This window comes from Halyomorpha halys, unplaced genomic scaffold (assembly GCF_000696795.3).
Source record: "Halyomorpha halys isolate HHAL.00 unplaced genomic scaffold, Hhal_1.1 Scaffold307.1, whole genome shotgun sequence".
Taxonomy (NCBI): domain Eukaryota; kingdom Metazoa; phylum Arthropoda; class Insecta; order Hemiptera; family Pentatomidae; genus Halyomorpha; species Halyomorpha halys.
In genome coordinates this window covers 356,338-371,449 of record NW_027107991.1, presented here as the reverse complement: position 1 = coordinate 371,449, position 15,112 = coordinate 356,338, and the positions used below count along the sequence as shown (strand labels likewise).

General features: G+C 31.8%; 1 protein-coding gene across 1 annotated transcript; it reads right to left on the bottom strand.

Moving 5' to 3' along the window:
- Positions 1-1,686: 1,686 nt before the first annotated feature.
- Positions 1,687-10,585, bottom strand: LOC106681067 (facilitated trehalose transporter Tret1). The gene is made up of 2 exons (XM_014421197.2): positions 10,479-10,585; positions 1,687-3,330 (listed from the first exon to the last, which is right to left on the bottom strand). The coding sequence occupies exons 1-2, from the start codon at positions 10,528-10,530 to the stop codon at positions 1,997-1,999; spliced, it is 1,386 nt and encodes a 461-aa protein (XP_014276683.1). The 5' UTR covers positions 10,531-10,585; the 3' UTR covers positions 1,687-1,996.
- Positions 10,586-15,112: the final 4,527 nt, after the last annotated feature.

Genomic DNA, 15,112 nt, shown 5'->3' with positions numbered 1-15,112 from the left:
TTTACACTAGGTGTAATCAAATTTTAAGCTATTTTTACTTGACAGGATATAAATTGAACCAGAATGGACACGAGTGTGGCCCAACTTTAACCCATCGGTTGTAAATAAATGATGTGATGAATGTTCGACCTGGCGTAATGTAATGGAAAATAATTCAGTCCGCTACTCTCTGGAGTATTCATATCGTACTTGAAATATTTAAGCAAATCACGTTCCATGTCATTTCTGCTCGGAGCCCCTAATTGTCATTTCGTCAAATAGATGACAATGATTCGAATTTCAGAAAATAAACTATCACATAACTGTTCATATCAACAGAAGTACTACATTATAAATGTTAATAGTCATAATTTATTCAACGCAGCAAACCAAGGCTTCTAAAATGATGCCTCTGCGCTATTTAATAAAACAATTTCAATGTTTTAAAAATAATTAATTTATTTTATTGATTTATTAGTTAGAAATAAATAGTTCATTGAAACTATTAAAAATTTCATTAATTTATTATTATCATTAAATATTAATCAAAAAGATAGTAAAACAAATGAAGAGGAATAGTTATAAGATATAAGAATAATAATATTAAAACCACTAGACAGTCGCATGATAATTCCAATAGAATCAGCGCGACATATTGTGTCTTACGTACTTAGGTTTATTTACTCCTAAGATAGTGAAAAATTGTTAGAGAACCTTACGGCGTATAAAGTACAAATTAGACAACCCGTAACACAGATAAAATGACATTCCCATTCCCTAGTACCTTTGGTGCAACAAAGAACGAATTGCAAATACGGGTACTTCGTTTTATAAAGAAACTCAGAATTTAAGAAATTGAATACATCGTCACATGCCTTATCAAAACTTTCCCATATAAAGCAACGGATTTAAAATTTAATTATAAACATAAAACCTGTCATTTTATATAGATTACTTAATTATTATTTTTTTTAAGTAGTGATTATTTATTATTCTTCCATTAGAATTATACAAATTAAATAATTAATCTATTGTTATGTATATTTCAAAGTATTTGTTATTATTTTATTTTTAAATTTCTCTAAATTAAGGTTGATATCTCGTTTTGTTTTTTAAACCTGATGAAGGCCTGACATTCAGGTCGAAACGTTGCCATAAATAAATAAATTTTACTTATTTGTTTATCTTTACTGACCACATCTCCGACTTTACAATAAAATAAATTATTAATATTAGAAACTACGAATGAGGTAAAATTGTTAACCTAAAGGTATATTGCCTTTAAACAATAACGAACTTATGGTAACATGAGTATGATTCCAATGTTTTCAGTTAGTTAATTTAATGAATAAGCTAATAAGTTTATTACCGAAATCTATCGAAAGATCAAATGGTTTTTGCAAGATCCATAAAAGAAATATAGCCAGATTTCTTAGAAATTCGTCTAAAATATATAGAGAAAAATATTATTGAGGTAATTAGGGGGGTTGTGGATGGAATATCTGCTTCTTCCAATCAGTTCCAGCCAGGAAGGAAAGATGGAGTTTTAAAACTAATAATATTTCAAAATTTACTCCTTCAGGCAAACATATTTTATTTTTCAAATTAATATTGCACAGATATTTTATAAATAAAAATACAAGACAGGATACCCAGTAGAGCATATATTTTGCAAACTTATTAAATACTAATTGTTTTTTATAACTTATAATTACTTCATTTTTTAAATATGTACAAACAGGACATCATTAAATATAAACTAAAAATATTTTAATATTATAGATACCATATTTATTAAAGAACAATCATTTTACAACAATTTGTTTAATAAAATGATACAAGTACAAATAGCAACTTTCAATTTGCATATCATGTTTAAAAATAATACTATTAGTACAAACCTAATATTAATGACTTGATCACATCCATTGTATACCAGAATGTTATTTAATGATTTATCAAGAGTGAGATATTAACGATCCAATTTTCCTTTAATTCAGTTCATATAAACTAGAGTTTATTCTTCTCCTGAAACCTCTTTAAGATTGGCTTGTATTTCTTGGAACGTTTTCCCCCTAGTTTCTATCACGAAGTAAATACAGAAGATACAGAAAAGGAAGCTGCATGAGCCGAAGAAGTAAAACATGGCTTCCGTTCCTCCGTGCTTGAGGTATACCTCACCAAATACTTTATTAATTCCAAATGAGGTTATTCCTAAGAAGATGGCCGATACACTGGATGCATAACTTTTTACGTTGGTCGGGTATAGCTCTGATGCTAAGAATGGTGGCATTATTCCAAGTCCCAATGACCAAGTAATACCCCACATGAGCAAACAAACGTATGGTAACCAGTTAATAGAAGATGTGTCCATCCCGTTGGTTCTCAATGTGAAGTACACGGCGAAGATGAAGTTGACAACACCCGTATAAAAGGCAGAGTACAACATCAACTTCTTCCTTCCCCAAGTTTCTGATAAAATAGCGCCTATGTAATTCACAACGAGGAGTAAGAATGCGAAAATAACCATGTAGATATCTGACCTCAGCCCGCCTCCGGTAGGTGGCAGGATGGACGTTCCATAAGCCACAATAGCACCGATTCCACTTAGTCGTGGGATGGAGGAAGTCACTATCACGATTAGAAGAGCTCTTCTTCTTGACTTAGTCGAAACGATGTCTATGAACCTGGATTTGTCTTTTATGCAGCTTTCTACCGCCGCGGTAGCTTGTTCCATTTCAACCTTTATACTATCTGCTCCTCTGTGGACGTGGCGTAGGATTGACAGGCTTTTCTCCGCTTCCTTAATTTTACCTTTCATCAAAAGGTAAAAAGGAGTTTCAGGTAGTAACCATCCAACTGCAAGCAACAGTATTGCAACTATAAGATTCGCAATGTTGATCCCTTGGTAAGAGAGAGTAGCTCCTATGATGTACCCATAGCATGAACCCACCGACATTACCACTGAGAACAGAGAACCCATGGTCCCTCGCAGGTTGAGCTGTGCTATTTCTGTCAGATAGACTGGAGCCACACCAAAGGCAATCCCCTTACCCATACCAGCCAGGAGCCGCGCCAGATAAAGGTACCACATCCCAGTACCGAAGATGGTCAGTAAGCTCGCTGCGATGAATATCACTGCTGATATGATGATGACCATTTTCCTTCCGATTATGTTGATCAGATAGGATGCAGGTACGGGTGAGAGCACGGTTCCCAAGTCCAACATGGACACCATGGTCGCTATTTCGCTCGGTGTGACATTTGGGAAGATATTTCCTGACAATAGTTCTATATTTGCCGATGATGGCCATGCCAGCCAGGCAGCCGCAAGCACGGAGCATAAGTTCACTGAAAAATGAAAATTATTGTTGTGACATGTATTTTAAATTCAATTATATATAGACGTAAATCAACGATAAGGATGTTGGTTTGTATTCCAAACAGAAAAGAAAGTAACTATTATTACTTCTTTTTGTACTTCGCATACACTTAAGAAAGACCTTAGCCTTAAGGTTTTCGTAGAAAGTATTGTGTAGAAAATTTGACTCTAAACAAGATTTGTTCAAAATTCGATGATTTAATTGAATTGAAATTGAACTTTTGTTCGATTTCTTAGATTTTTAAAAAGTGAAAGTATATAAATATATCTTCGTGTAGCAAGAAGATGGAAAAAATGAAGGAGTTTGTTAACTCCTTTTGGCAACTTTGGAAACTACATTAGACTCAGCCTCATGCAACTAGAAAGAATACAGGAAGGGATCCATATTTACTACAACCAGTGGGTTTACTTAGGAGAGGCGGGGTTGCAGCACTTTTAGGGGATGGAAAAATTTCACAATAAATCTTCCTTATAAAAATTTGAACCAATTCATTTCATGACTTTTTCCTTTGTTACCAGTACAGTACACGATAAATATGATTGTTCTTACTAAAAGCTTCTTTAGAATTGCTGTTTATTTTGGTCTTTTAAACTGGAATACTTAAACAAGAAGGCGACAAAATTTTCATTTGTCCCGAGTAGCTAGCACCGACGCTACGTCGTACAGTGGTGGGAAACAGCCGATTTTGTGCAAAAACCTCTTAGTTGATTAATCTTCTGTAATTCTCATGAATTCCTATGTTATTCAGGGTGCTTAATTCAATTGAATTTCTTTTTCTTTTTTTGAAAATATTTTCAGGTGTAAAAATAAAATGTTATTCTGATTCATATTAGTTTTTTTTATAATTGTACTCACCTCATTTTAGTTACCTGGCCCTAGACATCATACGTCCCAATAAGTAAATGAAACATAAACAAAATTACCTCCATTATTTACACTTTTATATGGAAATAGTCCCATCACAAAGGTCAATAAAGCTCATTTTTTCTGATCCGTCAAAAAAGTATAAAAATGAATTTTCCCAGTATTAAATTAGAAGTGGCCATAGAAATTTAGAAAAAAATATTTCAAGAAATAAAACAACTTTCGAAAAACTACTATTTGTGCACTAAGTTTAGTTGGTATGTACTTGGCGGAGTTATTATTTGTTGGACAGTTTAAAACAAAATATCAACAATCAGTAAAAACTCACTATTTCCTGTAAGATTAGGTTAAGGCTCACTAATATTGTTTGATTTGAGAACCAATTACGTTTATAGATAATTATAGATGTGAGAACTAATTACGTTATAATTATAGATGTGAGAACCAATTACGTTAACCGATACCAATTAAGATAACCAATTAATCTAATTATAGATGTGAGAACTAATTACGTTAAATAATTGAATAGAGGCTATCAATCCTATGTGAGGATAGGACTTTATTAATTACAAATGAGGTTATTCCTAATATGATCGCCGATACATTGGATACATAACTCTTTACATTGGTCCGGTAAAGCTCTAATGGTAAGGGCATTATTCCAAGCCTCGATGACCAAGTTACAGCTAATGAGAGCAAAGAAACGAATGGTAACCAGTTGATAGATGTGTCAACTCCGTTGGTTCTCAAATTAAAGTACACGGCGAAGGTGAAGTTGTCGACACCCTTATAAAAGGTACATCCACTTCTTCCTTCTCCATGTTCCGGATAAAATAGCACCCAGATAATTCACAGCGATCTCCAGCACAGCGACAATGACCATGTAAATTTTTGGTTTCAGCCCGCCTCCGATATGTAGCAGAATGGAGGTTCTATAAGCGACAATAAGACTGACCCCGCTCAATAGTTGGATGGAAGAAGTTACTACCACGATCAGAAGAGCTTTTATGTAGACTTCGTCGAAAAAATGTCTTTTAATCTGGATTTGTCGTTTTCACAGCTTTCTACCGTTGCGGTTGCATTTCAGCCTTTAAACTATCAGATCCTCTTTAAACGAGGCCTAGGATTGATAGACTCTTTTCTGCTCCCTTATTACACTTTCATCAAAAGATAAAAAGGAGTTTCAGTTAGCAACCACCAAATTCGCAATGTTGATACCTTTGTAATACAGACTAGCTCCTATGATGTGTACCCATAGCATGAGTCCATCGTCATTACCACTGAGAACAGAGAACTCATGGTCCTTCGCAGGTTGAGCTGTGCTATTTCTGTCAGGTTGACCGGTACCACACCAAAGGCCATGCCCTTAACCATCGCAGCCCAGAGTCGCGTACCATATTTCAGTACCGTAGATGGATACTAAACTCGCTGCGATGAATATCACTGCTGTTATGTTGATGAACATTTTCCTTCCGATTATGTATATCAGATACGAAGCAGGTACGGGGGAGAGTATGGTACCTAAGTCCTTCAAGGACACCATGGTCACTATTTCGCTTGGTGTGACATATGGGATATTTCTCCAGACAAGAATACTGTAATTGCCGATGACGGCCTTACCAGTCAGGCAAAATGAGAATTATTGTTGTAATATGTTTATATTCGATACATATAACAATATAAACGTTAAAGAGGGGGTATGCTTTGTATTATAATCGATGAAGTACGAATTTCAAAAATGTTAGTACTTCCTTTAATACTTTAGGAATGAGAAACATACGATAAGACAAGACAGTCTTGAGGCTTTTGTTGTTGACAACATAGAATCATTTCGAAAATTTGATCCTAAACATGATTAGTTTGGACAACATCGAAACATTGAATTAATGTTCAATTTTTTAATTTTTAAAAAAATAGACAACTCAACTCAATGCAACAACCATAGGGGAATTCGTTTTTAAATAAGGGTTTCATAATGTTCTCAATGGCATTATTTAACACCCTTACTCTACACGTGGATTTTTTGTTTATTTTGGTAAAAGAGGACGGGAGTTGTTATTTTCTTATAGAGTGTAAGAGGACCTGAATTCAAAACTTTGGAATAAGTCTGTTAACTAGGGAAATGTTTATTTCAAAACACTCTTTACCTCATATATTACGTATTGGTACTGGTACTGGTATTTGGTGGGGAGAACAAATCCGGCAAGTGAGCCTAGTGGTCCTTTCTGCCAACACCTGGCGGCTACCTACTCCGATGGGAAAAACAAAAAAACAACCGGAATAGAACCAGATAAAGAGGAATCCAGCAATTGAGGTAAGCACAAATGAAGAATCTGAGTTGGAGGTCGAAAATAATAAAGACAAAGAAACAGAGATAGCCGGGCAAATGGTTAGCACACGTAAAAAAACAATATGCAAAAAGGCGTAAGAAGATTAGACATCTTCTTCTAGGAATAAAGAAGAGAGAAGATAAACCCTCTGAGAGGGCCAGAAAAATCAATGAAGGGATCAGAGAACACCTACCAAAACAAAAACAACTTAAGACTAATATTCACATAAATAAAAAGGTGATGGAAATAAGGGACAATAGAGCCAGGCTGGAGGAAATGTGTGTAAGGACACCAGAGATCGTGAGGCACGTAGTAAGGAGGTCCTACCCAAAACCTCCATAAGATCATATCAAATAAGGTCTCTAGAGTAGCTGGCAAAATGAAGACACACGTGATAGAAGAGATGGTAGGGAAGAATAAGATAATAAGACATATGATGAGAAAAAGGGATGATTTTACCCAACGTTAATTAAGTTAAGCGCAATCATTGATGATTAGAAGATAATAAAGGAAGAGGACGACATCCTTCACCATGTGGCATCATAAAAGGCGAAGGAAAGGAAGACAAAGCGTTAGGCAGTGATAAAATGAAGAAGAGGAAGATGGAGAAAGAGTAACTATTGAACTATTAAAGATTAACTGTTGACACCGTGGAAAGAAAACGGGGCATCAGGAAGTGTTTTAAAATAAATTATTAAGCTAAATCCCTTTTAATAAATTATTATAGTGCCCAATATCCTCGTATAAATCGCCATTTTTCCATCAATTTAATGAAAAGACTAGATATTTTATTTTTTCGTAGAGTGATAATTTTAAAGTTTTGGAGGTTTCTTTTACAATTATAAGTATTTCATACTAGTACTACATTATGAAATAAAATAAATATCGTACAAAAATGGAATAAATAGTGATCTGTGATCTTGGAGTGGCTGATATGATTCCTTTTTGAATTTAGGTTTTAGTAATCTTAACAAATAATTTTTATAGTATTACAAGTTTAAAAGGAATGCAGATAATAGAACAGTTTTTAGTGAGATATGCTATTGGCTTTAAACTGAAAGCTAATATTTATGAAATGATAATGATCATATCTGCCAAGTTGTAAATTAAAGCTATTTACTGATGTTCATCGCAGATTAACGTTCATATGCATTCAAATTGAGGACGGTTAGCCTTCAGGTTTTCAACTTGCTCTCAGTAAAAATATCAGACCATATTCTAGTTACTTGTTGATCTAGGAGAAATTTATAGTATCCTTTAAACTATTCATTGAAAAAGGGCAGATATGCTGAGTAATTTGTTTTTTTCATTTCTTTTAATATTTTCTGCTTTAATATTGAACTGATAATATTACCGTTTCAAAGCTCTATATTTCATGTGTCCCAGAGAAAATTATATTTGCTTAATCTTACAGGGAGAGCATCCCATAAGTTCATATCAAAATCCATGGAATTTATATGGGGTCCTATATGAGTCCCACGGATTTCGATGAAACCTTTTTAGGTGATTTTAGGCCTCAAAATATTCGACACCTCACAATATATTTGGTTAACATGCTTCAGGGGTCTCGTAAAAAAGATCGGAAAAGTAGCTTGAGAAAAACACATTTAATTTCAAATATCTGGTTCTGACCAAGGTTGAAAAATTATTTTCAAGCGGAAAAAACTATAAAACAAATCCTCAAAATATTAAGTTATTACAAAAGTACAATAAAAAATCTTTCAAAATACCTATTTTGGGAAGGAAATTACAGTTTTTATGAAAATTTATTGTTAGGTAAAAAATACCAAAAAGCCATTAAAACAATGATTATAGTGAAAAAAGTAAGTTATTCTCAAAAACCGATCTCAGATCTGGATTCTGTATCCCAAAAAATCGAATTCCCAATTCTTATAAAAATTTATACTAAACATAGGGCCAATGCTAACCTTTGAGGATTTTTTTTTTATTAATTAATTTATGTTTGTTCCTGTATCACAAGTAAATTATAACTGTCTGAAATTTTTCACATGAGTTTAAAAAAATTGAAAATTTTCCCGGAATTTTTTAGAAATAAAAACCAAAATTGATTTTTCATTTTAAAAAGGTTATTTAGTATGAAATTTTTTCCAGGAAATAAAATTTATACACTTATATTATTCGTCACGTCAAGTCGATGGCTATATGGAGGAGAATTTAAGGCAGTCAAAGGTTCAAAGATTGTGGTAGAGAGCAAGAGATCGTGATGATTGGTAGACTGTGGTGGAGAAAGCGTTCTTGTAGGGAGTATAGTGCCAGAACAATAAAATATTTTATTTGTTACAGATTACTTTACATTTATTACAGATTACTTTTTCGTTTTTTCGACCATGGAAATCGGATAGATTTAGCTAAAAATTTGATTTGTTATAAAAATTAATTCACACTTCAAGCTGAAGGATTTTGACCACCATAAACAAATCTTTTGATATCTTTGTATATTCATTAAAAATAAATAGGACGCTAACCTTGTCAAACAAAATTTTCAACAAATCTTGAATTATGGTTTTTTTTTCTAAGACTAATTTATATATATATATACGTTATAAGGTAGGATGAGGCCTGTATACAACTCTAATCCTAAATCCCCATGTAAATAAACCCCAATAATGTGTATTAGGAGCACAGAGATAATAAAGTAGTATCATTTCAGTAAGTGTGTGTTTATATTGTTACCTTTTACTTTTTTTAAAGTCTATTAGCCCGAGTGCTCGTAAGTTTATATTTATATATATATATATATGAGATTACGTGTAAATTTAGCTCGCTCACTCATCCACCATTGTTTTTAATACCAGAGAAAGAAGCGCCAGCTTCTTCAAGAAACCTATTTTTTACTTCATAAGAGAAAGGAAATTTTTAACAATTCTTGAATTATGGCTTTTATACTGAGAGTTAATTTTTTTTTTTTTATATGATTACGGGCAACTCTAACAAGTTCACTTATCTACCACTGGCTTTTAATACTAGTGGCGCGGTTACCCAGTATCAATGTAAATATATTATATAGGAGTGAATAACATTACTTTAGATTAATATGATAATACAATAATAATAATACAGGCAATACATATACCATTAATGAATAATTTGACTTAGGTTCAATCTTATTGTTTTTCCTATTACTTATTTATTCTTATTTAATATGGTATGAATGTGCTATCTAATCCATATTACCATTGTATGTAAACAATACATAATAAAGTTTTTTTTTGAAATATTATTACGATAATGAGCTAACATTATATAATAATAGTGTGAATCTATAATTATATATATTTTTTATAATCATTTGAGCTTATATTGGGTTTATTGTGATCATTTGGGATATATGGTTATTAAAGAACCGGTTATTGTTCAATAGTATGTACTTTTTAAGCTATTGCCTCATAAAATTGGTCGTAAATAACTTTATCAACTTTGAGTAGAATGAAAAAGGGATGACAGTTGCCACACCATATAATTTTAACGGAATTATCCTCATCTCGATCAGCTAGACGATATTGAGAACTGTCGAAATTTATTGTTTGATATGGGAGATTTGACGCTACATTATTTTTTAGGGTCTCAATGGTTTCCCATCCGTGGCCAACGGAAGGTCAGGCAACACATAATGTGTGAGAAGTAATTGTTAGAAGTTTTTATAATTAACCTTTCCTTATTTGTGAGTGTTAATTTACAATATCTAGAGGGCAAATACACTATAAAAGAGCCATAAAATATACTTTTAAGCAACATAATTTTTAAATATTATTCAAGATGAATCATCCTAGGTCCCAAGTCAAAAATGGTTCAATTTCTAGCTTAGTGGAGCGCAAACTTGTACAGGTAGGGACCACTGCTCTTTAACAATATAGCACAGCATTCATACCCGTAAATATAATTGTCTTGTAAATAACCTTACCAACACTCGCAAATCCATATTGGACCAAAACAGGACCGCTGATCAATTTCATTTCGCTCCTTACTGAACATCAGCTGTCTTTCTCACTTTGAAACCTACACTGCCTTCAGTCGCTTGCTTTATCTTTCCGTTATCAAAGAGCGGTGGTAAAACTGTCGTAACAGTGTTGTACAACGTCCTATTTTCAGATCCTAATCTAGTGTATTTTACACTTTAATCTATTTATTTTAATTTTCTCGGGGTATACTCCTGTATCTAGGTCTGGATTTTTTATCTTATTTACGTTGCTATATCTAAGAATTAACAAGTGGAGTTATTCAAAATATTAATCCATCTTGTAAATTATGATTTATCTAATACTATTTATGTTACTGTCAAGATAAAAATATCGTGTTTATTTATACACACGTATTTTCCCATTTCGTTAAATGTTAAAAAATCTGTGATTAAAACTTTTATTTTTCATTGGAGGAAGATAAAGGTATCAAAATAGTAACAAAAAACTATTTATTGTTATCCAACGTTTCGCTCCATTTTGCAGAGCTTCGTCAGGGCTGATAAGAGTGACGTTCTGCTGCCAACTGAATTTATTTTTTAAATTAAATTTGGGTTTTTGATCGAGTCAGTTTCTCTGGACTGCTATATATAGCTGATAGCTCAACACTTTTCTCACTACATATGCCGACGACACATGTATCACATATCAGTGAATAATGACTTCTCAATTGAATCTTAAAAACTCCAATCCCATATCATAACCCTTGTCAAAACTGGAGAATTATAATACATTCAAATTAGTCCCATCAAATTTCCTTTACTCATCGTCCTAAAACTATGACTTCCTGCCCAACAGAATTCCTTAATAACATGACCTAAGACAACATCTGGCCAAACGACAGGCATGGAACCCTTAAACAAAACTTAAAAGACAGGAAGTTGCTCGTTGATTCGTTTTATTACAAAATTTACTAGAGAAGCGGTCTAAACTTCCAATTAATTACCAAATAATCATTTATATGACCATAATGAGACCACTTTGGATTTAGGGAGTCAAGCTTTGGGGCTCCACTAAACCATCGAATTTCCCTGGTATCCGATTTTTACAGTCCGAAATCCATTGTAAAATTCTTAATGCACCTTACTTTGTAACAAAAAAGGACCATAAGGACCTGGATGTTCAATATGTTGCAGGTAGGGCCCGAACTAGACATCAAGTTTTCCATAATAAAATCCCAAACCACACAAATCCACTTGTTTCTAACTTTTCTCCCTATTAGACCTTCAACTCTAAAAATGTAATTGGAGTTTTACCAATGGTTAAATTCTCCACTAGACTATCATGACATTATAATATTACTAAAATCACATTTACTAGTTGTAGATTATGTAATAACAGTTGTAAATTCCAAGAAATAATTTTTTTTTTAATTTTAAAATGCTTTGCTGACCTATTTGGAAGGATTAAAAAATTAAGAGTAAGGAACAAAACAATTAATAGTATAATTGGTACTCTATACCATCTATTCACTGATATATGAATTACTTATAATCAAAAATAATTGGTTTCCAACTTTAAACACCTCTTCTAGGTAACTGAAATAGTTTTCTTTAAATAAAATAGGTAAGAGTAATAAAGTACAAAATATTAATGATAATATTTTAACAAGTGAGAATAATATTAAAATAGGGTATTAGAATTAGGTATATAAAGGTGAGCTCTCCAATTTCAAACGGACCAGCTATCTGGTATTAAATATCAAATTTATTCATGAAGAAGTGGTTTCAAAGCTGAGATATCTTTAAGGTGAATTGGAAAGAGTGGCTGGGCTTGGCCTTTTTATGAAAGGCAATAAACTGGGTTTAGGTTAGAAATCTTCTAGTTGTAACGAGGGACTTACCGTACCCAGTTTATTGCGGCTTCACTAACGCTTCATGTGATCCGATTCTCGCCCAATCCTTCTTATCCATGTCATTCTTAAAATCTCAGTTTGAAAACAGTTCTCTTAAATCCCTCGTATAAACTAAACCCGATTTGTTTATCTGCCTTTCCTGATAAGACGCTTGAAGTTCGTATCAGTCTAGATCTTTCGATTGAAGGTTGATTTATCAGCAAATGAAACTGGGTTAAAAGTAAATCGTTTAAATGAGAAAGAATCTTCTTTATTTTGCTCCCATTAAAGTTACCTTTTATATTTATTTATTTTTTATTTCCTCTTTAATAATAGTATTTTTATTCATTCAGGAAAAAATGTATATATCCTTATAATAAAAACATTTCACTAATATTTTACATAATAAAGACATCAAAAAAACAAATGTCAGTCATTTTTTTTTTTAAAGTTTTTTCCTCGGGACTCATAATCACCAAGTAAAATTGAAAACAATAATTTTAAATATAAGGAAATAAAACGACTCAACTTAAAAAAATAAATAAATAAGAATCCTAAATTATAATTCAAACAAAAGAAAAGGGAGACCAAATTGCTTAAAAACTAGAAATTCATTCAAATTTAATAGTTTTTCATCTCTTAAAAAATCTCAAGCTCACTAAAAATCTGTTTACGAAAATTAACACCTGACTTTTATTAAAGAAAAATAATAAATAATGAAAAATCTTCTAGAAATAAGATAAGTTCCCTGAATTCCTCTTGTTTTAGCATAAATAAAAAAATAATAATAATAAAAAAAGTTGAGAAACAAAATAACTGAATGAAATAAAAGTAATTGTTAATCACTAGATAAAATTAAAAAACTGTAATTTTAAATGTAAGGAAATAAAACGACCCAAATTAAAAATAGAAAAATTAAGAATTCCAAACTATTAGATCTACTTATGAAAATGTTTTAAGTGTGAAGTGTGAAATTGTTTTCGTCGATGAAGTTTATAAAAAACTAAAATTAAAATAAAATGTTTGATGCGTTTTTCCTTCACCTGATGAGGCTGGCTACAACAGAACTAGAGATGGATATTCGTTCGTTTTCGGACGCAGCTGTTCGACCACAATATTCACACTAAATATATATTTTTGTTTATATCGGGACCTGCTCGTGCCGTACTTCAGGTACCTCGATTGTATTTTTAATTTGTCTATAATTAGTGTGGAACAAAGGGGTGGTTGAAAATGTGAGACCTTTTCTGTCAATGAACATGCATATATTTTCTTTATTCAAATATTAATTCCCTGAAGGGGCAACTGGGAATAGTGTATTTATTAGCTTAGTAATAATTTTGCTCATATTATTTAAGAACAGAACTTATTGGCTTATCTGAGTTACTATGTTGACATCAGAAAATGAGAACCCTTAACCCGACTTCAAAAAAGAACCGAGAATATCGGATACATAAATCCGACAATTTTGATTATAATTGTAACGTTTATATCAATTCATAAAAGAAAAAATTAGAAACAATTCATAAAAATATTTTGTCTTTATATTTTTCTTATTTATGTGTAACAAATACTTGAGCAATATAAATAAATATTACTACGTTTGGCTTTATTAATAACGCTATCTTACACACTAACCTTATTGATATTTAAAAGTTAAAAATTTGAAGTATATAGGTATTATGTTGCCTGTAACCTCGTTCAAGTGTTTAACTTTGGCCCTTGAAGTATTGTAAGTTGGACAACACTGTTCTACATAATCAAAGTATCTGTAATAAAAGAACTTTAACAAAAAGCTACTAATGAAAACATTTCAAATACTTTGTATTTATTTAGTTACTATTGAGGTAAGCTATGATGAACACGGCTCGTGGAATATTATATTATTTTATGAATATTTAGGGCATATATTATACATAATACGTAGAAGAAGAGTGTCAACTGAGTCCTAAATAGCTATAATTACTTCAAAACTCACAGAGACGTCTCCCTATTGAACCCATAACAGCCCGATGTAATAGTGACACCATTAATTTCACTTATGAACGCCCCTATATACTAAACGTCATATCGTCTTTGTTCATATGAATCTTCGTTATGGTTTCATTACACATTCTTTTCATTTACTTAGTGAATACTTTGGTTGGCTAGAAGATGTTGGCGAAGTAACATAAATATTTCAGTTCGAATGGTAGGGAGCATAAAGTTCAGAAATTAAGTCAACTATAAATTTTTTTGCATAATTAAATGTGCAATTTCATTGAAATATACCGGATTATAGTTGCATACCTTTAAACTACTTTTATTCATACATTTTTTTACTCCCTTCTTCTATGTAAAAAGTATTAAATATGGTTATGGTTATTTATTCAGTAATTTTTTTTAATTTTATTTATTTATTGATATTTACAACTGTATAAAAAAATACAACCAGTAAATTTGATCATAATCACATAATGATATGATACAGGATGTAGAGAAACTACCCAGTTTTAGAACTCTAAAAACAGTTTACAATATAAGGTCACGGGGGCATCTTCTTTTCAGGCGCCTCGGAGGATTGCTTTCAGTAATATAAAATAATTAGAGAAAATTACCTGAAATTATATTATAGTAGTGATTAATTTAATAATCTCTATTTTTTTTATTACGAAATATCGAGAATTTCTCAATAAAGAAAGAATCTTAGTAATTGATTAAACGACATATTAATATTTCAACTAATTATCTTTAGTACATGTGAAT

What these genes read in the sequence shown, in the direction of transcription:
- LOC106681067 (XM_014421197.2), bottom strand. Translation starts at nt 10,530, where the DNA reads ATGAAATTGATCAGCGGTCCTGTTTTGGTCCAATATGGATTTGCGAGT. An exon ending in ATATGGATTTGCGAGTGTTG is followed by an intron (nt 3,331 to 10,478) that starts GTAAGGTTATTT and finishes TTCATTTTTCAG; the next exon opens with TGAACTTATGCTCCGTGCTT.